General features: G+C 38.8%; 1 protein-coding gene across 11 annotated transcripts in view; it reads right to left on the bottom strand.

The window, feature by feature from the left end:
• Positions 1 to 25,614, bottom strand: part of BPTF (bromodomain PHD finger transcription factor) — a 137,216-nt gene that overhangs the window by 55,419 nt on the left and 56,183 nt on the right. For 9 of the 11 annotated variants that reach the window (XM_039235984.1, XM_039235980.1, XM_039235983.1 and 6 more), the window contains 6 exons: positions 20,866 to 21,054; positions 15,079 to 15,266; positions 12,872 to 13,227; positions 12,270 to 12,401; positions 1,481 to 1,610; positions 587 to 725 (listed from right to left, as the gene is read on the bottom strand). In XM_039235984.1, coding sequence (XP_039091915.1) covers positions 587 to 725; positions 1,481 to 1,610; positions 12,270 to 12,401; positions 12,872 to 13,227; positions 15,079 to 15,266; positions 20,866 to 21,054 — 1,134 coding nt within the window. The remainder of the gene's footprint in view (positions 1 to 586; positions 726 to 1,480; positions 1,611 to 12,269; positions 12,402 to 12,871; positions 13,228 to 15,078; positions 15,267 to 20,865; positions 21,055 to 25,614) is intronic. The other 2 variants (XM_039235982.1, XM_039235986.1) reach the window with 1 other exon arrangement.

Below are 25,614 nucleotides of genomic sequence, written 5' to 3'. Positions count from 1 at the left end.
GAGGTTACCGATGCTGAGGTTACCGGATATGTAGCTCCTTAGGAAGTCAAGTAATATTGAATTTAAGATTTCAGAAAAACAATTAGGTGGCTGGGGACGTTTTTTCTTTTTCTTTTTTTAACAAGTTCTGTTCTATCCTCTTTCTTTAACTGAAATCCTAAGTATCACAATCCTGAGAATAAAGGTAATTTAAAATATTTTAGAGTTTAAACCAACTATATTGGTAGTTTTGCCATGTTCTGTTAAAAATTTCAGAGAATACTTTCATCTTTTTTTTTTTTATGTTTTATTTATTTCTAGGAGAGAGAGAGAGACACAGCGTGAGCAGGGGAGGGTCAGAGAGAGAGGGAGTCACAGACGGAAACAGGCTCCAGGCTCTGAGCTGGCAGTCAGCACAGAGCCCGACGCGGGGCTCGAACCCACGAACCGTGAGATCATGACCTAAGTGAAAGTCGGACGCTTAACAGACTAAGCCACCCAGGCGCCCCAATACTTTCATCTAAAATACGGTCAGTAAACTACAAATTTGTAAGAAATAGTGCAAATCAGAAACATTAATAGAGAAAAAATAATTTCCGTTACTTACTTCCTTCTAATGACTTTCTGTAGTTCACATTAGTATTGCCTGGCAATTTAGGAACAAACCTATAAACATGAGTTTTACTAATCCAGCTCCAACCACCATATCCCGTAACTCTGTATTCCTCTCCTTTTTGTTTCCAAACCTGGTGTAAATGAAAACACTCTGGTTAAACAAGAATGAGGATGCTTATAAAACACATGTGGTTTTATACATTTTTCCCAAACAAGATCCACAGTCAGGCAAATAAGTTTACCAATCAATTTTATTTTCAACAGCAATCAAACATTTATGGAAAAAAACGGAATACGGCTGAACCTTGAACGACACGGGAGTTTGCGGACTCCCCATGCAGTCAAAAACCCACATATAACTTGCGACTCCCCTAAAACTTAACTACCAATAACCTACCGTTGACCAACGCCTTACCAATAGCAAGTCGGTTAATAACACATTTTGTACGTTATATGTATTGTACACTACATTCTTTACAACAGAGTAAGCTGGAGAGATGAAAATGTTATTAAGAAAATCATAAGGAAGAAAAAAGCACACTTACAGGCACTGTACTGTATTTACTGAAAAAAACCCGTTTGTAAGGGAGCCCAGGCAGTTCAATCCTGCGTTGTTCCAGGGCTGACTAGACCCTTTTAAGCTAATATGAAAAATGTAACACAGTTTTACAGTTTTAGAACAATTTCAATCAATTAGTCTAACAGCCCACCTATATTCTACTGAGACAAACCTCTGCTTATACAACTGCCAAAAGATTTACTTCATTCCAACTATATTAAATAAAAGATTGTGTCAAAAGCAAAACAAAATTTAAGTACTCAGAGTTGCAGAATACAAATCTCAGAAATGGCAAAAACTATTTTAAAAGACGATAATAAAAATTACCTGATGTTTAACTGGAAATGTATATTTTACCCACGTGGCTTGTTGCATCGTTTCTTCCTCTTCTTGTTTTTTCTCTTTCTTCTTGACTTTCTCCTTTTCTTCTCTTTCAATTGATGTCATCCTGTGTAACCTAAAATAGATGAACAGAGAGAACTGCATTTGACTTTGAAAAATAAATTAAAAAGATAAAAATACAGTACTGCAAATTAGGAAGATAGAATCAAAGAATGGTTAGCTATAATCCCGCAACCCACACAACCCCAACTCACAAAAATCAGTGGATATACACTTCCGTAACATGAAACAGCAGGAAAAGGCAAAACTATGCCACCCTTCCCATCTGTCCCCCAATAAGAAATATACTCACTTATGGCTTATTCCTGAAACTATTCATATATACACCAACATATTTACACAAAAAGGATATTACATTACAACAATTGTACAGTTTTTAATCAATGAATAAGTGCATTAGAAGATCTTTCCATATACCAGAAGATATGGATCTTCTTAAAGAATTAAATAACACACTGCTGAGCGAAATAAGTCAGGCAGAGAAGGACAAATATCATATGTTTGCACGTATAGGAGGATTAGGAGGAACTTGACGGAGGAACAAGGGGGAGAAGAAGGGGGAAAATGGCGGGGGAAAGGGAGAGAGGCAAACCATGAGAGACTCTTGAATGCTGACAAAAACTGAGGACTGATGGATGTAGGGGGGGGTGGGGGGATGGGCATGGAGGAGGGCACTTGTGGGGATGAGCACTGAGTGTTATGTGGAAACTAATTTGACAATAAACTATTTGTAAAAAAAAAAAAAAAAAAGAATTAAATAACACACACCACTGCGTGGACATACTGAAGAATACATTATTTCCTTCCCCCCGAAAAGACCAACAAATCCAAAAACCTACCAGCTAGTATTTCTAGTTCTGTCTAGCACTGGGCGGTTTAAAGCGTTTACACTAATGTAGAATTTAGACTTTTTACATCCACAGAGAAAAGGGCCGACAAGGCTCCTTCTTTTGGGTAAGAGGAAGGACTTGGAAGGAAGGACCACACTGCTGAGGCGTCAGTCACTGAACAGGGCATAGGCCACACTCTTTTTTTCAGGATGGGAAATGGTATCACTGCACCCAGTAATAAGGAGACAGTTAGGCCTGTGGAGACGCTCCATATTAAGATGATTAGACTGGAGGGGCTCCTAGGGGGGACTCAGTGGGTTGAGCGTCTCATGGTTTGGGCTCAGGTCATGTTCTTGTGGTTTTGTGGGATCAAGCCCCACACTGGGGTCTGCGCTGGTAGCATGAAGCTTGCTTGGGATTGATTCTCTCTCCCCTTATCTGCCCCTCTCCCACTTGTGCAGTCTCTCTCATTCAAAATAAATAAACTTCAAAAAAAAAGGTGATTAGACTGGATTTTTGTGAATGGGAATATTCCCCATCAACAAGGACGTTGGCCAAAACCTATGAAGAGAGGAGCCTGTCTCTGAGGCCTCGGGCGGTAGGAAAATTGCTTTATTAGACCCTACCCAGATGTAGCCAATTCTGCATGCATTACTTTGTGGAAAAAAATAGAGATCTTTTGTCAGTATGAGGGACAAGGTGCTAGAAAGATAGGAGAGGGGATTTAATCCTTTTGATCTCTATCCGCCCACCAGAACTCCCTATTTATCTCCACTTCAAGACAGCTTTGTGTCCCTGTGAACACAGGATCCTAGACTCTAGGCTACCGCAGGCCGAGAGCTCAGGTGTTACTAGGCGCCCAACCCTAGAAAAGCATTCTTCATTCTCTCACGATTGACGGAAGGAGAGGAAAGGGAGCAGATTCTCACCGGAGACTAACTTCCTCGAATACCATGCATCTGCCACTACTCATGGAACCGGGGAGCGGGGCAAGCTCTGGAGGCGCAGCACGGTGGACAACCTGGCAGCGGCAGCCTGCCCAGGGGAGGGACTAGGCCAGGATCAAGCAGTATTTCTCAACAGAGTTTCTGTGTAAGCTTTCCAACTCTCTGCAAGTTCAGGTCTGACACAGCAACTAAACTGCCTTCGCCGACAGTGGCCGGGAACAGAGTGCTGTGTCGGGGGAACGGCGGTGCAGCGACTCTCTGGGGGCTCATGGTGGGGCTGGGTGCTCAGCCAGTGCTCTTGTGTTCACATGGGGAACAGGTCCACTTTCATCACCAAATACAAAAGCTCCATTCTGTAGAGGACGCCAGGCCAGTGAGGCGGTACTGCAGCTAATCTGAGATGTAACCTACTCGACTGAATTCTACTGCTCTCACTGCCACCAAACAATCCCTAGGTTTTGGCAGCAACAACGGTGAGCTCTGAAGGAGTTCAAGTCCATCTGGCTGGGCAGAAATCTGGGCTACTGCTGGCAGCCCGGGGCCCCAGGAAGGAAGAAGCCCCATGAGGCTGGCAGTGTGAAGCCTCTAGCTGCCGCTCCACAGGGGAGTCGCACTCCAAGGGGGTGACAGGTGCCTCTCCCGTACCCCCATGGTTGGACTGAGAGCCTGACCAGGAGTACGGACCAAGCTTCAATCCCACTCCTAATCTCCAGGGTCATGTTGTGCTTGTTTTGCTACTGCACACAAAGCCATAATAAACAACACTTTATGTCTTTCCTGTAAACTTGGAGAATGGCCCCCGTGGTCCCCAGTGGTGGGAGAGCTAAATCCAACGGTCCTTGCACTTAACATGCTGGCAAGTAAAGCTACATTGTTCTTCAGAACTGTACACTTCACGCTGCTATCAGCTACAAATGCTTTTCCATACCTTCACTCAAGTTAGTAACAAACTTCTAAATGATCAGCCCAATTGAAAGATAAGAAATGATATCCCACTGTTTTGATTTACAGTTCTTTAATTGCAAGAGAAGTAAACATTCTTTTAATGTCTACTGGCCTTTCATATTTATTTTTCTGCAAAATGCCTGTTCAAATCCTTTGTCTTGTCTGTACTGGGCTATTAGTCCTTCTCACTTATAAAAGATCTTTGTCAATTAAGGTAACTTTCCATTTGTAGTGCAAATATTTTTCCTCAGTTTGTCATCTGTCTTTTGAGTTTGATTACATTATTATTTTTCCACTCAGAATTTTAAATACACATATCCACTTTTTTTCCTCTATGGCATCTGGGTTTTATATCTGTTTAAAAAGAAAGTATCACAACAAAAACATAAATTAATCCATGGTTTCTTACTAAAGCTTTTTGGTTATTGTTTTTTTTTTAAAAAATCTCCATTTATCTGAATGTTTTTGCTGAGGCAGGGAGCTAGCTGATATTTTCTAGGTCCTCCTTCCTTCTCTGACATGCTATCATTGCTAGATGCTCATATGTGTTTAGGTCTATTTCTAGATTCTGTGTTCTACTCCACTACCCTAAAATCTTATTTTTTATTTTAGCTTCAAAAATGTTCTAATATTCAGGCACCTTAGCAGCTCAATCGGGTAAGTGTCCAACTCTTGATTTCGGCTCAAGTCATTATCTCATGGTCCTGAGGTCAAGCTCTAAGTTGAGCTTTGCACTGAGCATGAAGCCTGCTTGGGATTCTCATCTCTCTCTCTCTCAATTTCAATCTCTGTCCCCCTCCCCTACCACCATGTTCTCTCTCTCAAAATAGTAAACATTAAAAAAAAAGTTCCAATATCTATTCCTTTCTTTGCAATACCTACTTCCCTTTTCTTCCAATTCATTTTCCTGGAATGATATATTAATATCATTTTGATCAAGTTTGTCTGCCCCCCAGGGAGGGAAAACTTTGGTAGATTAACATAATTAACATAATGCATGGTTTTAGAAAATATAACATACATATCTAAACATATATCTTTATCTTTTTGTTTACTGAGTATCCTTTCTATCTTTAGTAAAGTTTTAATGATTTCTTTACATGGTCCTAAATATTTCTTGCTAAATTTATTCCTAGTTGTTTGAGTTTTTGGTTGTTATGGGGATCTTTTACTATAATTTAAAAACTATATAAAACGTAACCAGGTTAAGAAAGAGAACTTTATCAATAACCAAATACATCCGAAGCTAGTGTGTCCCCAGTCCCAGGCAGTCATTATCTTGACTTTTGGGTTATTATCCCCTTGTTTTTCTTTATAGTTTTGCCACCCATGTGTATATGCCAAACAGTATAAAGTTTGGCTTTTGAAAACTCAGTAGCAAGAATAAAACTAGCTGCGTAAGCAAAAGAGCAATACTGTTACTATTAAAAGAAGGTTCCCGGGAAAAAATAAACCTGTCTCTGGGTCACAGTTTACAAGAGCCTCTTCTGGTGAGATCCGTGAGTAAGGGCATGGGTAAGGCCTGGAAGACCTAGGCTCACCACACTCAGGGTCATCCGGCAGCGCTGTAAGCAGGTACGGATCCAAAGCGCGCTGCTCTGGACTTCCTGCTTCTGTGCCTTTTGATTATTCTATGGTATAACTTATGAAAATTCTCAGCTCTCCCCACTGACTCAGGATATGGCCCTCTTTGGCAGGTTATCATCTGTCTACCTGTATTATTGCTTCCATGGTCTTACTGGTGCTTTATTCTCTGTTGTTCCTCTTTTCTCTGTGGGTTTATGCTTTAAAAAAAAAAAAATCCTTTGCCATAGTTTCTGTGGAGGTAGGCAGGGAACAAAATTAAATGTGTTTATGCAATTTGTTATTTTAACTCGGAACTCCTATGGTATTTTCTACATGGTTACTGTTACATAAAATGTATTGTTCAATATGGCAGCCACCCCAACTCAATTTTCTTGGGGTTTCTAAGTATCTAATTAGGTCAACTGCATATAATAATTATGACTATCTGCCAACATGTACATACATACACATATACACACACATATATGTATACTTTCTTTTGACAAACTCTATCAGTTAATACTTTCTTTAAGAAAAGTTAAGAAGAGGGGCACCTGGGTACTGAGTCAGTTAAGCGTCTGACTCTTAATTTTGGCTCAGGTCATGATCTCACAGTTCGTGGGATTGAGCCCCACACAAATTTCCACACTGATAGCACCAAGCCTGCTTGGGATTCTCTCTCTCCCCCTCTTTCTCTGCTCCTCCCCCACAGCCTCTTTCTGTCTCAAAATAAACTTAAAAAAAAGAGAGAGAGAGAGAGCGCGCGAGCAAAAGAAAAAGAGAGAGAGAGAGCGCGAGAGAGCAAGCAGTGATAGTGGGGATTTTGGTTTTATTCTCCCCGAATGTTAATGGGAAAAAGTCAAGAAAGTATTACCACAAAGCATGATGGTTTGGTTTGAAATATATCTTTATAGAGGGAAAAAAGACTTTTCCTCTATTTCTATTCAAGATTTTTTTTTTTTAATTTTAACAATATTTGTTTATTTTTAAGAAAGACAGAGCATGAGCAGAGGAGTGTCAGAGAGAGAGGGAGACACAGAATCCCAAGCAGGCTCCAGGCTCCGAGCTGTCAGCACAGGGCCCAATGCGGGGCTCCAACCCACGAACGGTGAGATCATGACCTGAGCTGAAGTCAGATGCTCAACTGACTGAGCCACCCAGGCGCCCCTCAAGATTGCTTTTTAATTAAAAAAATTTTTTTAATTTATTCAAGAGACAGAGAGAGGGGAAGACACAGAATCTGAAGCACGCTCCAGGCTCTGAGCTGTCAAGCACAGATCGAAAATTCGACATGGGGCTTGAACTCACAAACCATGAGATTATGACCTGAGCCACAGTCGAACACTTAACTGACTAAGCCTCCAGGTGCCCCTATTTAAGATTTTTTTTAAACCAAGAATTAATGAGATAGGGGAGGGGGACCCTCTTGCCCAATCCTTCTACCCAAAACTAGAAGCCCAGTGGGTCCTTCTTCTATGGATGTAGGAGGCCTGAATATGATGTTAATGGACCCTCTGAGGGTTTAAAATCCCTAGAGCCAGAAAAAGTGAAATCAGAAATACTGACTGGTATATCCTCTTTTCTATTATTGAAGTTAGTTACTTGTGTTTCCCTTTGCTTTTTTTCTTTCCTGATAATCTCATGAGAGGTTTGTTGATTATAATGGGATCTCTAAGATATGTTTTCTATTTCATCAAATATTTAATAGTCAGTAGTTCTTAATATTTCCCTTCTTTGAGGTGACTTCTGTAGACACATGCCTAGCTAACTAATTTGCAAGTTTTCCTTTCTAATGTACACACTGAAGGCTACACACTGAGTGCACACTAGGTACTCTTTAGTGGCAGCCTACAAATTTTAGTGTATGTAGTAGTCTCATGAACATTCAATTCAAAATGTTGACTGGTTTCCATTACGACTTTTCTTTGATTATTTGTTATTTATTTAAAAGTGTATTTCTTAAGTTTCAAGCATATAACTCTTACATTTCTATAAATTTTTACCTCAAATCTCTATCCTCAAATAATATTTTAACATGATATCAGAATACCTGCTTTTAAACTTTACATAAATTGATCATACTACATTTTTTTTTTTAAAGGAAAAGAAGTGTTTTCACTCTCTTGTACGTGCATGACAGCCAGTCCTGTTACCACCTGCTCTGGCCTCACTGCCGTAAAAGAGCCCGTTATAGACTCGCACCATAACTTGAATGTGCCTCTTTATCCCATTCAGGAACTATTAACGAATTTCACCATCATAAAATAGTATAAGAAACATCTTCCTATAGTTTTCTCATACACACATGTAAGATCTCTCAAGGTACTTAATTAGGAGCGGAATTGCATTTTCAACTTTGTTTTTTCCAAATTATTCTCTGAAATGGTTGCAGTAACCAGCAAACTACTGGCTCTTTTATCAGCAGAGTATCAGAATTCTCTTCCTATTATGTCACGTATTTATCAATATTCTTTAAAATTTTAACAACCTGAAGGGTATGAAATAATAGACCCTAGTTTTCATGTGCATTTACCTTATCTCACCAGGAAAGATAAAATAGGTTTTCATTTTTTTGGCTATTTGTGCCTCCTCTTCTGTGAATTATGTTTGTATTTTTGGCCTTTTTTCCTATTAAATAGTTTGTTTTTTTTCTTTCTGAACTGTAGAAGTTCTTGAATATATTGTGAAGACTAACCCTCTTTTGATTATAGTACAATAAAAAAATAAAAATACCTTTAACCTTTCTATGGCTTAGTTTTTTAGAATGATATATTATTACAAATCTCAAACAACAGAAAACAATCCACCATTCACTGATCTATACATATGTGATAAAACTACATAATGTAAGGGAGTAACACTTAAAAATTACAGTTATCTCTAAGAGTGCCTGTGTGGCTCAGTCGGTTAAGCATCTGACTCTTGGTTTCGGCTCAGGTCATGATCTCATGGTTTCTTCAGGTCAAGCCCTGTGTTGGACTCTGCACTGGTAGCATGGAGCCTGCTGGGAATCTCTCTCCCTCTCTCTCTGCCCCTTCCCCACTTGCACTGTCTCTCTCTTTCAAAACACATAAAGAAAAAACTTAAAGAATGTCATTTGTAACTGCAAATACACAGACACATAAGGGTACACTTATTCTTATCTGATTGATACCAGCTTATAAATGGAAGAAATAATCCCACACGTAGGTATGTTCTGGGACATAATGAATCAGGAAGGAAAGAAAGCAATCAAGAGTAAGAGAAAAGGATGAAACATGGAAGGCAGGAAGGGAGAAAGGGAAAAGGAAAGAATATAGGAAAGAGGCAAAGGAAAAAGGGAAGTGGGAAGGAAGGAAGAAGAGAAGGAAGTAGAGGAGCCAGAAAGGGAGAGAAGGAGGGAACTTTCTTCATTCCAAAATCATTAAGATAATCTTTTACATTTTCTTTTTGCAGTTTTGCTTTTTGCCATTTAGGATTTGCTCCACCTGGAGGTGACTATAAAGATATGGGATGTGTATCATACAAAGAATAAGATCCAATTTTCCACTATGGAGATAACTCAAATTTCCTCATCACACCTGTTACTGAAGAATTCATCCTTTTTAATGTTACTATCTATTATATTTCCATATATGGGCTAGTCTCTTTCTGGATTGTTAACTCTGCACCACTAGTCTATTTATCTTTGTATCTACACCACAGTATTCTTACAGCTACCAAGTAAGTTTTGTTGACTGACAGGACAAGCTTTCCACCCTGTCATTCAAATTTACCCTATTACTGCACTTTTCCATATAAATGTTTCTTTAAAAAATTTTTTTAAGTTTATTTATTTTGAAAGAGACAGTACATGAGAGGAGAGGGGCAGGCAGAGAGGGAGACAGAGAATCCCAAGCAGTCTCAGCAGCTCTCAGGACAGAGCCCGATGTGGGGCTCAAACTCATGAACTATGAGATCATGACGAGCTAAAATCAAGAGTTGGACACTTAACTGTCTGAGCCACCCAGGCACCCCACACCTCAATATAAATTTCTTAATCATCTTCTCAAATTCTGCAGAGAGCCCAATGATAATTATTAATGCTATCAAAATTAATTTATGTTAGTAACATGAGGAAAGTTAATATTGTTAAGATGGAGTATTCCTATATTTCCATTTATGTAGGTATGCTTTCATATCTAATATTGTTTTTCCAACAAAAACCTTTTAATTTTCAAAAACAAATCATAACTTATCATTATTTTTTCAATGTGCTGTAACTGTTAAGATATTTAGAAGGCTCTCAAAGCTTTATTATTGACTATCACAATAAACAACCATTTTAAGAATAAAATACCTGGTTGAATTTCCAGACTGTCCTTTAGGGGCAAATCTTAGAGGTTTGTCACCTGAAAGTTTTTGAGGAGAGTACTGAGAAAAGTGAAAGTCTTATTACTAATTTCTAATTTTTCTGAATCTCAGTGTCTAATTTTTTTAAAAACTCAGAGTATTCTAGGGGTGCCTCGATGGCTCAGTCAGTTAAGTGTCCAACTTCAGCTCAGGTCATGATCTCGCAGTCTGTGAATTCAAGTCCTGCATTAGGCTCTGTACTGACAGCTCAGAGCCTGGAGCCTGACTTGGATTCTGTGTCTCGTTCTCTCTTTGCCCCTTCTCCACTTGCACTCTGTCCCTCCCTCTCTCTCTCAAAAATAAACATTAAAAAAAAATTAAAAAGAATTCTTTCTGGGGTGGTTGAGTGGCTCAGTCAGTTAAGCATCCGACTTCAGCTCAGGTCATGATCTCACAGCTCACTGAGTTCAATCCCCATGTTGGGCTCTGTACTGACAGCTCGGAGCCTGGAGCCTGGAGCCTGCTTCAGATCCGGTTGTCTCCCTCTCTCTCTGCCCCTCCCCCACTCACACTCCGTCTTTGTCAAAAATAAACAAACATTTAAAAAAAGTTATTTCATATATATTACCAGATGTGTCATGCTAATACAAATAAAATTCATGATATACTTTTATAACTTTAAGTAACATGTTTAGAAGACTAGTCAAAGTGACAAACCCGGGAAAAAACAACAACCTTGACTTTAAAAAAAAGCTGAATTCCATCTTCCATTAAAATGTTTAAAATTTAGAAATGAGTTTATAAGAGATAGGATTTGGCCCCTGTAAGTTACATTTGAGTACTGGAGTTTATTTAGCACCATTTAGCTGAGCTCTAGTTCTCAAAGTGCTATTCTCTGTCACCAGAAACATGGCTGCCCGGTCCACCACCATCAGCTTCCGGATGATGGACAGACAACAGCTGGGCAGGAGTGTTCTGGTCCTATCTGGAGGCAACTGGAAGAAGGTGCAACAGAGACTCAAGAGTATTGCTTCACCCTTGCCTTGGGCTCTCTCCTTGTTCTACCGTAATAAAAGAGATCAACAGGAAGTAGAATAAAGGTGTTAACTAACTAGATTTTCAATAAAAATTTGAAAGAAAATAAATAAAATTTTAAAAAGAAGTGGAATAAAGGTATGCCACCCATTCAGCTCTCCTCTCCCAGGGAGCAGCATCTGTAGCATCTGAACTCAACTCTCTTTTTTTTAACTCTAGGGAGAATTAAGTCCATTCCATTTGTCAAAGCCTCTATTGGTAGCAACAATTACATACAAAATAAGAGGGGAAAAGTAGAGAAAAGAAGTATCCATAAACTTTATGTGAAGAACCCCCACCCCCACAAAAAAAATCATGAAAGCAAGCTTTAGCAGATGAAAATTTAGCAGGTGGAAACAACTTTTCTTAAAAGATTTTTCTTGGAAAACAATAAAACTTTTCGTTATAAAACACAGATGTGGAAAGCAATACAAAATATATTCATATAAAAAAAAAAACAGTGTTATACCTTTGGAATGGATTCTGTAGAGGGACAGAGAAAGTAAAAGGATTCTTACTTTTCACTTTGAGTAGTAATTTACATTTTTTACCATTTCTTATTACTTTCCTAATAATAACTTTTTAAAGACTAATTAAAGTTAAACCCATTAGAGCTAAAAAGCAGATTCAAGTCCTAATCCATTTTTTTAAGTATCTGCTGAAGTCACAGAGCTCTGGGTTCGCCCAGGAGATGATCGATCTCTGGACATTCAACTCCAGGTAAATCACATGCCTAGCACAGTACCTGAAACATTCTAGAATCTTAAATGTGAATACTCTTTCTATTCAATAAAAATGCTTTCTACTTGAAGTATTTTCAATTTTCACATACCAAATCTCTTTCGATCTTCATCCAGTCCTCTACCACAAAGAAGAAATATTTACTCACGTTACATATCTCATAGAAGGGAAAATGAGGCCAAGAAGAGTTAAATTTAACATGTAATACGGCCTTTTAAATACATGAACTTCCCTTATTGATAGACTAATATTCCAAAAGGGAGCGTGGTCCACCGTCTACACGGCTCAGAACTCACTTACCTGGTGTGTCCTAAAGATTCTCGCCATATTGGCAGCATCACAACAGGCTTAACCGCACACTCCAAAATGGCTAAAGCCAATGCAAACTCTCTGGGTTTGCTGCACATCTGAACTGCTTTGATCCAATTCGCCCTGTATGTCAAAAGAAGGCAAATAATTCTTTCACTTGCTGGTCTTCAATCAAAAGCACAAGTGCTGTAATTCATAACTCTACCTCACAGAGCATATTTTTCTAGGCTAAGCAAGTATAAATACACTGCTACAGGAAGTTCCTAACTCAGAGAGTCAGAGTTTGAACACTAGAAGGAATCCCAGAGGTCAGTTAGTCTTTAAACTCCTTAAATGTTCTATAATGTTCTAGAACTTTGTCTTGCCGTCACTTGACTCCAGGGATAAAGACTTTGTTTTGGAAATCTTCTAAATGCTAACTGTTGCTTCGATAACTTGGAAGTACACTCTCCTCTCTCATGTCCTCAGGGTTTTGCTGACTAAACTGACTTCATTCAATTTACTGGTAACAAGTTTAAAGTGAGCACCTGCAAAAAGCATTTCGTAAATATTTAGTATATTCACAGCAATAAATGAACCTTAGTTTCCTTTACCTGTGTGAAGCCCAGTTTGGATGAAGAAAGGATGAAGGAATATTGTTTTCCAGTTGGGTTATAGTCAGTCTCAGAGTAGATATGGTAAGAACTTTGGACCCATGGACAGAACCATTCCATTTGAACTCTCCTGCTGGAGTCAGGCAGAATTTATGTGCAAGATGCCTTCTCTTATCATGATCTTCTCTGTGCTGGTGCTTATTCAAAGCAAATGAATTGGTGGAGTACTGATTGTGGTAGACTCGATACTTCCCTTCTTGACCCAACTTAAAATAATTGTTGATATTTCCTTTCATGACCACTTCCTTTTTGGTGCTCAGCCGTGAAATTTCTCCTTGAGAATTAACTACCAGTACCTGACCAAGAAGATAAATAGACTCATTATTCCTATCAAATATGTAAACTTGATCAATTGTCTTTCAATAATTTGTAGTTTATCATTCCAAATAAGGTATATACTATGACTGAACTTTTGAAAAGTTAAGTTTATTTATTTTGAGAGAGACACAGAGTCTATGAACAGCGAAGAGGCAGAGAGAGAGGGGGAGAGACAGAATCCCAAGTAGGCTCCACACTGTCAGCATGGAGCCCAACATGGGGCTCGAACTCACAAAACTGTGAGATCATGACCTGAGCCAAAATCAAGTCAAACACTTAAACGACTAAGCCACCCAGGTATCCCATGAACTTCTGAAATCTGTAAGCCAGATTAAAAGCTAAAGCTAATTGTTTACAATTAAACAACCAAGATCTTCCCACAAAAAGAATCTCTATTATATGTCAGACATTATTAAGTATTTTCATGCATCTCAAATATAGACAAAAAACTAAATGTTGACGTCATTCACCAATCATTAGTTCCAGCCTACAATGTACAGGTTAGGGGAAAAGGAAAGAAAGCATGGCACGTATTCCTAGAAATACCTTTTCTTCTGCTTCTTTCATCATCCCAGCTTTAGCATCAGAGCCCACAGATACTTTAAAACATGTTTTCAAACAGTTGATCCCAATCCTTTAGTGAACCATGAAATCAACAGTGGATCATATTCAACTTTATAAACAACAAAGTATAATATACTCAGTAGTGGACTAAAAGAGAAAAACCAGAGTGCTTCACACACAGCAAGGTAAAATACTTTTTCAGGAAACTATTGAATATGAGTCCTGGGTTGCCATGAAAAATGTCATAATGAGGCTTAGAATGAAAAACCACCTTGAAAGTTGCTGCTTTAAAGCAACTCCTATGGCGTTTAGAAAAGAATGTTGTATATTCTTACATATCTACCCTGCAAATAATTCTTAAATCTGGGAGGCACATTATGCCATTATTCTGCCACCTGGCTGGCTGGGGGGCAAATACTAAGTCCTAGCTGGGGTACCCGGCTGGCTCAGTTGGTGGAGTGTTAGACTCCTGATCTTGATGTTTTGAGTTCGAGCCCCACATTGAGTATGGAGATTATGTAAAAAAAATGTTTTTTAATTACTAAATCCTAGCTAAATCAATCTATTTGTTCATAATCAGAGCTAAGATGCTGTGCCGTTCTATGCACTCTACTCTGCTATCAAGGAGCAAGCAGAGTCCCATCCTTTAGGCACAGGTTCAGCTAAAATTAGGATAACCAGAACTGAGCATTAAATCATCTGTAACTCTTGGAGCACCTGGGTGGCTCAGTTGTTGGGCGTCCGACTTTGGCTCAGGTCATGATCTTGCGGTCTGTGAGTTTGAGCCCTGCGCTGGGCTCTGTGCCGGCAGTTCAGAGCCTGGAACCTGCATCGGATTCTGTGCCTCCTTCTCTCACTGCCCCTCCCCCACTGATACTGTCTCTCAAAAAAAGTAAATGTTAAAAAATTTTTTTAATCATCTATAACTTTACTAAAGCCCACAAATAGGGTACTCATTACCACATGTGTAAAAGAAGACTATCTTTTTAGAATTATATACAATAAAACTGACCATACAGAAAGAAAGTATACCACCCATTTATAACATTTCCCTGCATGAACTGAAATTTGGGTACACAGCTATACTTAACTGTAATATAGGATAAACCTAACCACTTTTAATCTTGTTACCCACTATGTTCTTGGAAATAGAGAAAATAGAATTCAAAAGTAGGTCTCCAAACTTCCCATCCCTATTTTTAAGGCATGATAAATACAATTATTTCACATTCCAGAGATTTTTGTTTTAAGCAGAAAACACATACCTCTTTGCCCTCCTTAAATAACTTATTTGCTTCGTGGGCTGCGGCTGCCACCTGCTGGCTCTTTAGCTGACTGAGTTTGCTGTCTGGATTCCGTAATCTGGTGATAATTCGAGTTGACCCAGATGCCCCTCTTCCAGCTCCAGGAGACTCACTTATTTCTCCATTAGACTTCTCTGATTTGAAATCACCTGTTATCAAATGAAAAGTCAAAAGTAAGCCTAAGTAAGTTATAACAATTTATTTATCCAAAACTCCTATCTGATGCACATCTAAGATCCAGAAAGTAAATAAAAAGTCCTTGAATAGCCAAAGCAAATATATTAATTCTTAAGGGTTTTACTTAAAAGAAAGTATGTCAGAACTTTACTGTGAGTCATTTATTATTTTACAGAAAATCAAACATGCCAGGTTATCTGTTTCAAAGCACATCTACTAGAAAACATGACGGCTGCTACAAATTTATAAACATAACTCAAAATGTACACTATTAAATGTTGCCTCATATAATCAATGTGGATTCTGTACAAAAAGTAAATGGTATAATTAATTTCAGAAAGATGTCCACTGAAATTCTCTTTAAATACATAATAGTTCAAAGCTTATAAACATTAATGCCAAGTGAATTTTCACCTAAGGAATCTAGATAGTTATCTGTGTATACAAATAATTATACATGGAAATCAACTAAATTAGTTTTTTTAATATTATAAAGACCTCTCACATTTTCATAATAACTTAATTTTTTTTAAGTGACAGAGTGTTACGCCAAGGAACAATTTCTCCTTTTCTATGAATCTCCCTTTGGCTGAGAATTTCTCTACATTTAAAAAAAATTTTTTTAATGTTTTATCTATTTCTGAGAGAGAGAAAGAGAGGCAGCATGAGCAGGGGAGGGTCAGAGAGAGAGGGAGACAGAATCTGAAGTAGGCTCCAGGCTCTGAGCTAGCTGTCAGCACAGAGCCCGACACGGGGCTCGAAACCACAAACCGTGAGATCATGATCTAAGCCAATGTCGGACGTTTAACTGACTGAGCCACCCAGGCACCCCCCAGGCACCCCTCTACACTCTTAAAACTTTTGCATCACTATCCAATTTCCATTGGCCAGATAGCTGAACAAGATTTCTCTCTCTTTTAAATTTAAAGCTTTTTAAAATTTGGGGCTCCTGGGTGGCTCAGTCAGTTAAGCATCTGACTTTAGCTCAGGTCATGATCTCATGGTCTGTGAGTTTGAGCCCCATGTTGGGCTCTGCAATAGAGCCTGGAGCCTGGCTTCAGATTCTGTGTCTACCACTCTCTGCCCCTCCCTTTCTCCCACTCTGTCTCTCTCTCTCAAAAACAAACATTTAAAAAAATTATAAAGCTTTTTAAAATTAAGAATTGTGTGGCACTGGCAAATGAAAGGCCAAACAAAAATTTTACTATATATTATAAAAATGGCATTTTGAGTAGAGAAAAATAATTAGAATGGGAAAACTATTTTGGAAAATATAAAGATCAGGAAAGCATTTCTTAATTTTATCCTTTGGAGATATGCTTTTCCCCTACTTTAGTCATAATATTCAGCCAGGGCTACAGCTACAAAACAAGTATCCTGCCATACCGGGTAAACAATGTCACCCAGGTTGGCCAGAGAGAGCAGATCACTACCTGGCCACAGTGACTGACCAGATCTGGTTATGTAGCCCAAGCCATTCAGCACACTAATTTTTATTTTATTGGGGGCGCCTGGGTGGCTCAGTAGGTTGGGCAACCGACTTCAGCTCAGGTCATGATATCGCAGTCCGTGAGTTTGAGCTATGCATTGGGCTCTGTGCTGACAGCTCAGAGCCTGGAGCCTATTTCAGATTTCTCTGTCTCCCTCTCTCTCTCCCCTTCCCCACACATGCTCTGTCTCTCTCTGTCTCAAAAATAAATACACGTTAAAAATTTAAAAATAAAATAAAACAAAATTTTATTGTATGTAATCTTTACACCCAGCATGTATGTATGTATGTATGTATGTATGTATATAATCTCTACACCTAACGTGGGGCTCAAAATCTCGACGCCAAGACCAAAGGTTGTATGCTCTTCTGACTGAGGCAGCCAGGCACCCTGGTCTTGCTTTTTAAGGGTTAGTGAGCAGAAAGAGTGTAAATTAGAGATTGTCTACTTTTATCCCACAACATAGAAAAAAGTTTCAACAGTAAGAGACAATAAGCTACTGGGGAGGGTGTGGATGAGAGGAAGAGGAAGACCCATGATAACCTTATTGGCTCCCAGGCACTTCCACTAGACTTCCCAGATGCATGAGTCGATTAAATTCCCTTTTTATTTTAAGCAAGTCTGGTAGATTTCTGTCACTCACAACCAATAATTCTAAAGAATCTAGTAGAATATTTAAAAAATTTTTGAGCCCGAAATATGGCACTAACTAAATAAAGATAGGGTAGAGGTATCGGGTATTTTTCCAGCCCAGGCTTGAAAGCCAGAAACCTTCGATGTGTGACAGCAAAGCAGTTGGTTATCAATTTTCTCTTGGGTCTCAGACCATGAGTCTACCCATGCTGAAGTTTATGTCAAGATGTTCAACTATAGTGGCTATTTCCTGGGACCATCAATACAGTCCTAAAATAAAGACTTTTTAGAAAGCATATGATCTAGGCTGGACTTCCTAAAAGCAAAAGGGAAGGCACAGTGCTTTTTAAGAGAAGCTCTTCAACTAAGAACCTGAGAGTCCATCCTTTGACATTTTGCTAAGGTGTTTTTTTTTTTTTTTTTAATTTATTTATTTATTTAAGTAATCTCTACCCCCCATGTCGGGGGCTAAACTCAAGGAACCAAAGATCAAGAGTCCACCCCAAGGGGCACCTGGGTGGCTCAGGTCAGGTCATGATGAGTTTGAGCCCCACACTAGGCTCCTTGCTGTTAGCCTGCTTCGCTTCCCCAGCTTGTGCTCTCTCAAAAATAAATTAATATTAAAATAAAGAGTTGACCCTGAGATCAAGAGTCATAAGCTCTTTCAACTAAGCCAGCCAGGCACCTCTGACATTTGCTAAATTTAATTCAAATAAGGGAAAGGAGGTATAAAAATCATCCCTAGGAGTAAGAGAAAGGGAACAAGGCTTATCCAACACCCCCTGCCCAGAGGCCACATTCCTTCTATTATAAAGGAGTGAATCACTTCCATGCAGCCTGGAGGCAGAGTACAGAGCAGCTTTAACCCAGCCTCTGGAGCTCACTGTTTAAGAATGGCAGGAGGAAGAAGCCTAGGCAAACTTTATTCACCCGAAGGCTAGGGAATTTGGTCTGAAGAGCAGACCCACAGGGTAAGTAGAGGGACTTTACCTTCGGAGACCTTGAGAGAGCTTCTGGGTATCAGGTGCTGGGCTGGGTACCCAGGCAATCTACCAGGAAGTACTACTGCCAGAAAAAAACCCAAATCTGCCATGCTTGGTGAGATGATTACTTAAACCTCCAGTAATCCCCAGCCCGCCATTCCAGACAACAGCAGCAGGAACCAGACTGCTAGAAGGGGGATCTTCCCATGCACTTCTCTCTCTCTCTCTCTCTTTTTTTTAATGTTTTATTTATTTCTGAGAGAGAAAGAGAGACAGCGTGAGCCGGGGAGGGTCAGAGAGGGAGACAGAATCTGAAGCGGGCTCCAGGCCCTGAGCTAGCTGTCAGCACAGAGCCCGACGCAGGGCTCAAGCCCACGAACCGTGAGATCGTGAAGTGAGCCGAAGCCCCCCAGGCGCCCCTCGCATGTACTCCTCACACCTCACCTACAGCCACTGCCAAGGGCAGCCCACTTCATCAAAGAACACCTACCACTACCAGGATAACAAATGTTACAGGCAGTTTACATTCATAATTTGGCTCATGGATTGTGAGTGTGAGAGAAGCTACATCCAGACCAAATCAAAAACAATACAAAACACCCAGAAGTTCTAGATAAAGTTACAACTACCAGATGTAATTTTGGGAAGTTTTTGAAAACCTCTTCAGTTGTGGGTGTGATCTTTGCACTGTGTTCAGCAGAACCGTTTTTGCATTTGAGTAAATATGTTTGTGCTGAGCTACTGAAGGGTGTAGAGAAAGAGCATCCCTCTTTCTTTGGAAAACCATTCCTACCCCACTCCAGTTACACACTTTTGCTGGAGCCATCAAGTATAATACCTTGCCTGCCCTGGCCACAGGGGTGGGAACAATGTGTCCAAGATAGGCCACTCAAATTCCTTCCTCAAGGACTTTTGATTTGGAGCAGGAGTAGGGGCTTTGCCTTTGGGTCACAGACCTTGGAAAGATAAGAATACAAACCGCTGGTGCCATCTTCCCTGCCACTTGGAAAAAACCTGTCTGCATTAGGAGAGAATGAAATTAACACACAAACATATGCCGATCAAAAGGTGGAAGAGAAAGAGGAGAAGAAGACAGAAGAGCTTTGATACCTGGGGGTCCAGTCATGCCTGATGATGGTCTGGACTTCCCAATTACATGAGCTAATTACATTCCCTTTTCACTTACGCTACTTAAGCTGGTTTGGTAGCTTGCAACTGGAAAGAAGTTCTAATTAAAACAGATCTCCATCTCATACCATACACAAAATGATACAGCAGGATTAAAAACAAAGTTACAGAAGTATTATGTGAAATTACTGTAAAACATATGTATATGCTTGGGATAGGGTTTTCCTTAGTAAAACACAAAATCCAGAGAAACCCTAAAGAGAGAAAGAAATGTAACTATGTAAAAATAACTGTATAACAAGGTAACAGGAAGAGTTCATAGCAAGCAGTAACTATGTAAGTATACACATAAAATCAAAGATAATAGCCATAATATATAAAGCATTCCTGAAGTTCACTAAGAAAAACTATCAAAACTCAATAGGAAAAAATGAACAAAAGATAGGATTAAGCAATTCACTGAAAGTTCAACAAACACATAAAAAGGAACTCAAACTCATTAGTAAGCAACGATATGCAAATTTTTAAATGAAATACTTTTCACCATTAGCAAAAATGTAAAAGGTGATGATGTTGAATTCTTCTTCGTATGTATGAAGAAATACCTCTGCATGTAAATTACTGGCATAAATCCCTTTTAATGTACAATTAAGCAGCAGTCACCGCTATTTTAAAAATGTACCTACCATTTGACCCAGCAATTCCACTTACTGTTCCTATACTGCCAGAAATACTTGCAAAAATACACAAAGATATATGCTAAGGATGTTTAAAAAAGCACCACTATTTGTAATAAGAAAGAAACTGTTCACAGCCTAAATGTCCACTAACAGAGAAATAGTAAATAAATTATTGTTTGTCCATACTGTGGAGTGCCATGCAGCAGTTAAAAAAAAAAATAATAATGAATTCAATTTATATCATGAAAAGGTCCCCTATATGGAAAAAAAGCAAGATGCAGAACAATACATGCAGAATGATTCCATTTATGTAAAAAAATAAAATAAAATAAAATAAAATAAAAATAAACCTTCTTGTAAATACGCATTCATTATGTAACCACATGGAAAAAGATAGAAAATGTTAAACACCAAACTGTTGACAGTGGTTACCTTTGGGGAGGGGGTAGTAAAAAGATTTTTTCCTGTGTGCTTTTGCATTTTTTTTTTTTAAATAAAAACAATGAGTGCAAGTGCCATTTGAGCTAAAAAAAAAAAAAAAAAAAAGAAAAAAGGAAAAGAAAATCTAAGTCTTCCCACCCCAACAAACTTTTATTCAAAAAATTAAAAATTAAAAAAATTAAAAAGCTCGCTTTAATGGATGAAGTGTGTTCTTACCTATCTCTTCTTGAACAGAGACAGGTGTGTGAGACTCTCTTTCTCCATTTTCAGGCTCATCGGCTGCCTTAGCAGATTCACTCTGGGAAGAATTTAGTTCACTGCTGCTGTTACTGTTTTCCAGATTAGGCTGGATGGAGGTAGTGGTAGCACTAGTGTTACTGCTGTCACATGTCTTGTTAGGTTCTTCTAGAAAAATAAAATATCTGATTTTTAAATTAGAAATCACATGAAAAGTAACTGCTTTGCCAGAAAAGACACTTCATTGTTTTAGGTTTGCGTTACCAAGCTAGATTTTAAAAAGAAGAGCTGCTCATGTATGAAGAATGTAATGTCTGAGATTCATAAGCAACACCCTAGGGGTTGTTTTTTAAGTCTTTCAGTCTATTAACTCAGACTCTTATCATCTTAGTCTCTCGTACAAGGCAGACAATCTTTCAGTTGCCCCCGACTGAGAAATAATAATCAAGTCATATAATTACCCCCACAGAACTCAGAAATGGTTTTGAGATAATCCCTCCAAATCTGAAATTTATATTCTTACTTTCCAAAAAGTCATCAAATAGTATTAGAAACAGAATTAAACAGGATGATTTATCTCTAAGATTTTCTGCTTGAATTCTGTGCTCCCAAATTAACCAGAAGGTAATGCTTAAGTCACTGTAAACTTTAAGAACAGTTTAGTAGTTATCACTAAGAGTACTGATCCAGAAGTATGATCAAAATGAACACTACCGTGAACTGAGAGCCTAGGTCTTTCAGTTCAGAAATTAAGAGCCTCCCTCTCTCTGCATTTCATTTTGCCACTAAGACACGCTTAACATCAATCCCCTAAGTGAAAAAGTGGTTGGCAGTACATTACAAAGGCTATCTCTAATGTATATTGAGCTCCTCATTTTTTTTTTTTGAGAAAAATTCCAACCACCTGACAGAAAAATGGGAAAATCTATGGGTGTCACAAGAGAAATAAAAATGGCCTTTAAACATATGGAAAAATACTCACTTAATCCAAACTAAAAGAAATGCAAAGCAAAACTCTACGGAGCTTCCCAGCTATCAGGCTGGCAAAATTCCAAGTCTCAACATAAAGTGAAGTAAAGAGGCAGTTTGCTTAACAGGCACTCCCACGCAGCACGGTGGAAGTCAAAAATGGGGCAAAGTGGATAAAAAGGAACGGACAATATCTACATGCACTCTTAACCTACCAATCCCATGTCTAGAAATCTATCCCAAAATACACTGGCAAAAATATGAAATTACTTATTTACAGAACTACTCATCCCAGCATTATTTACAATGGCAAAAGACCAGAGACAAAATGTCCATCGATGGGGTGCTGGTTGACTACAAGGTGATACACACACTGAAATGTCACACACCACAACAGGACTGGGGAAACCACTATATCCACATATGAAATGATTAGATGTAACAAAGAAGTGTGGAGCAGCGCTTACAGTATGCCAACTTCTGTGTAAGAAGTGCGGAGAAATACAAATTTATGGACAGATTTTACCTTTCTTTAAAAAATGTTAAAAACATTGGGTAAATAACCAAAAATTAATAAAAATGGCTACCTATGAGGGGAGGAAAGGAAATGATTACCTACAGAGGAAAAGAATGGAAGTGAAAATTCTCTGAATATATACAGTTACACAGTTTGATTTTGAAATCATGTAAATGTTGCACATTTTTAAAAACTTAAAGTTAGAAGTGCAATCCCTAAAAACTGAAAACTGAAACAAATAAACCTAATTGTATATCAAGTTGTTGACATAACCATAAAATTAAAAACCTTTTAAGTGACTTTGAAACACTGTATTTTGACTCTATTTCCTTAATGGACATATAGAATAAGGTTGAAGAGAGAGCTACAAAAAAACCTTAAATGTCATTCAGGGGTCTTAATGTCAGCAGTAATACTGATATTACAAAACTGCTATGATATAGAAAATAATTTCCTTTTTCTTTTTAAGTTCTTTGAGAGTGCACACACCCGTATAAGTTGGGGGAGGGGGGGATGGAAGAGAGGAAAAGAGAATCCCTCCGTCAGCACAGAGCCCAACATGGGGCTTGAACCCATGAACCATGAGATCATGACCTGAGCCAAAATCAAGAGTCAGATGCTTAAACTGACTAAGCCACGCAGGTGCCCGCAAAATCATTTTTATGAATGTATACCACAATATTAATATTAATAATATATTATTATTAATAGACATCTGTATGAGGATAAAGCAAATACATAATTAAGTTACTACTCTGTTAAAAACTAATAAGGCTTTCAGTGTATGAGAAGTGATACAAGTTTAAAAACAAAAACAAATAGGGGCACCTAGGTGGCTCAGTCAGTTGGGCATCCAACTTCAGCTCAGGTCATGATCTCATGGTTCGTGGAGTCAGGCCCTGCGTCAGGCTCTGTGCTGATGGCTCAGAGCCTGGAGCCTGTTTTCAGATTCTGTGTCTCCTTCTCTCTCTGCCCCTCCCCTGCTCACACTCTGTCTCACTCTGTCTCTCAAAAATAAACAAATGTAAAAAAAAAATTTTTAAGCCCCAAAAAACAAAAACAAAAAAATAACCCCCACAAAAAAGAAGTATGAAATCCTCAATCTGAATTTGAAACGTCAATATGACTTGATGGTCTTTGTTTTTCAAAAATACTTATTTTGCTAACACCACCCACCAAAAAGGCCTAGAGGCAAAGACAGCCCAAAGCAGTAAATACTCTGGGTCTAGACTGCAGTCTCTAAGTCATTCCCCACTACAAGGAAACAGGGCTTCTTGGAGGAATGACTAATTCCAGGTATGGTGTAAGAAATACATAAAGTAAGCCTCACACATTTTATTCTGCCAAAAAGTGGAGATGCTATCTAAGGCTACCAGGGTAATAGAAAAAGGACTCAAAAGCCAACGTGAAGGGGCCTGTGCTGGTCAATATAAGCAAAATAAATAACTACAACAAAATGAAAGAAACTGAATATATAAAGACCCAGGAGTTCATACAAATACTTAAAATGAGAAAGCCACGCCCCTGTGTAAAAGTCCATAACTCATCAATCACCACTGAAGGTAACTGGACACCAATTCCTGACTCTGAAAATTAAAATTAAAGAGAAATAATTTAAGCATTTAGTCCTGCTCTAACTATATTTCAAGGTATTCACATGGTCTCAGTTAATGAGGGAAAAATCTCCACAGAAGAATTCCAGTTAAAAAAAAATATAGAAAAAATAAATAAAAATCACCACATTACCATCTCCAAATAGATAACTATTTCTGAAATGACCATCAATGAATGAAAGGTTATCAGGAAACTTTACATGTCACTACCTGAACTCACTGATCAATTTCAGCATTTATAAAGGCAAAACAAACAGACATCATGTCATGAGCCTTTTGATGCTATAAGATATGAAGTACCCAGAGCACACAGCTTAGGGAATATTCTTGCCAGAAACAGTTAAAAATGAATGTAATCAAGCTTTTAGAATAAATTAAAGAACACTAAGAAGGAAACAGACAAATCCCAAATGTGGGATATCCCGTAGCAGGATTCCACTAGGATTCTTCAACAAGTCAACAGCGTATGGGGCGCCTGGGTGGCTTAGTCGGTTAAGCGTCCGACTTTCGCTTAGGTCATGATCTCGCAGTTCGTGGGTTCGAGCCCCGCGTTGGGCTCTGTGCTGACTGCCAGCTCAGAGCCTGGAGCCTGTTTCAGCCTGTGACTCCCTCTCTCTCTGACCCTCCCCTGCTCACGATGTCTCTCTCTCTCTCCTAAAAATAAATAAAACATTAAAAAAAAATTAAAAAAAAAAAACAAGTCAACAGCGTAAAGAAGAAAAAATTGGGGGAAGGAGAGAGTACTCTAGACTAAGAGACTCAAGAGATGTAAAACCATATTTTAAGGGGGCACCTGGGAGGCTAAGTCGGTTGAGTGTCTGCCTCTTAGTTTTGGCTCAGGTCATGATCTCACGGCTGTGAGACGGAGCCCTGTGCCCGGCTCAGCATTCAGCGTGAAGTCCACGTGGGGGTCTCTCTCCCTCTCTGCCCTTCCCCCGCTTACGCACAGTCTGTCTGTCTGTCTCTCTCTCTCTCTCTCTCCAAAAGTAAATAAATGTTTTTAAAAAGGTTTTAGGGGGCCTGGGTTGCTCAGTCATTTAAACATTTGACTCCTGATTTCAGCTCAGTTCATGATCTCACGGTTAACGAGTTAGAGCCCAACGTCAGGCTCTGCGCTGACAGTGTGGAGTCTGCTTGGGATTCTCTGTCTACCTCTCTCTGCCCCTCCCTCCCTCTCTCAAAAATAAATAAACATTTTGAAAAAAGAATATATAAAAAAGTGTTTAAATAATATGTTAATACAACACACTTGCCATAAAGATTAAAACTACTAAAAGAGAAATAGTTTTTAGCAAATCATGTAAATCAATTCAATGAAGCAAAAGCATGTGAGTTACACATCATTTTGACCTCCAAGTATCAATGGTCTTGATTCTACTGTGTATCCCTGATAAAAACAAAAGATGTTAGTGAACACAGGTTTCAGAGTGACAGTTTACTTCAGGCAGGGGAGAGGGAGGCAGGGGGGATGACTGGGGAGAGGATTATAGATGCACGTTAGTTTCCAAGCAGGACTTAGCTTTTTGTTTTGAGTGACAGGTTCCTAAGTATTTATTTTCATTGTTATTAAGTAATTTAAAACCTGAATAAATAAATTAAGGGGGACTATGCAATGACCAATGATGAGTA

Source organism: Hyaena hyaena, unplaced genomic scaffold (assembly GCF_003009895.1).
Source record: "Hyaena hyaena isolate Hyena2069 unplaced genomic scaffold, ASM300989v1 scaffold_104, whole genome shotgun sequence".
NCBI lineage: Eukaryota > Metazoa > Chordata > Mammalia > Carnivora > Hyaenidae > Hyaena > Hyaena hyaena.
Note: the sequence above shows the minus strand (reverse complement) of the source record. Positions and strands in the feature narration are given on the sequence as shown.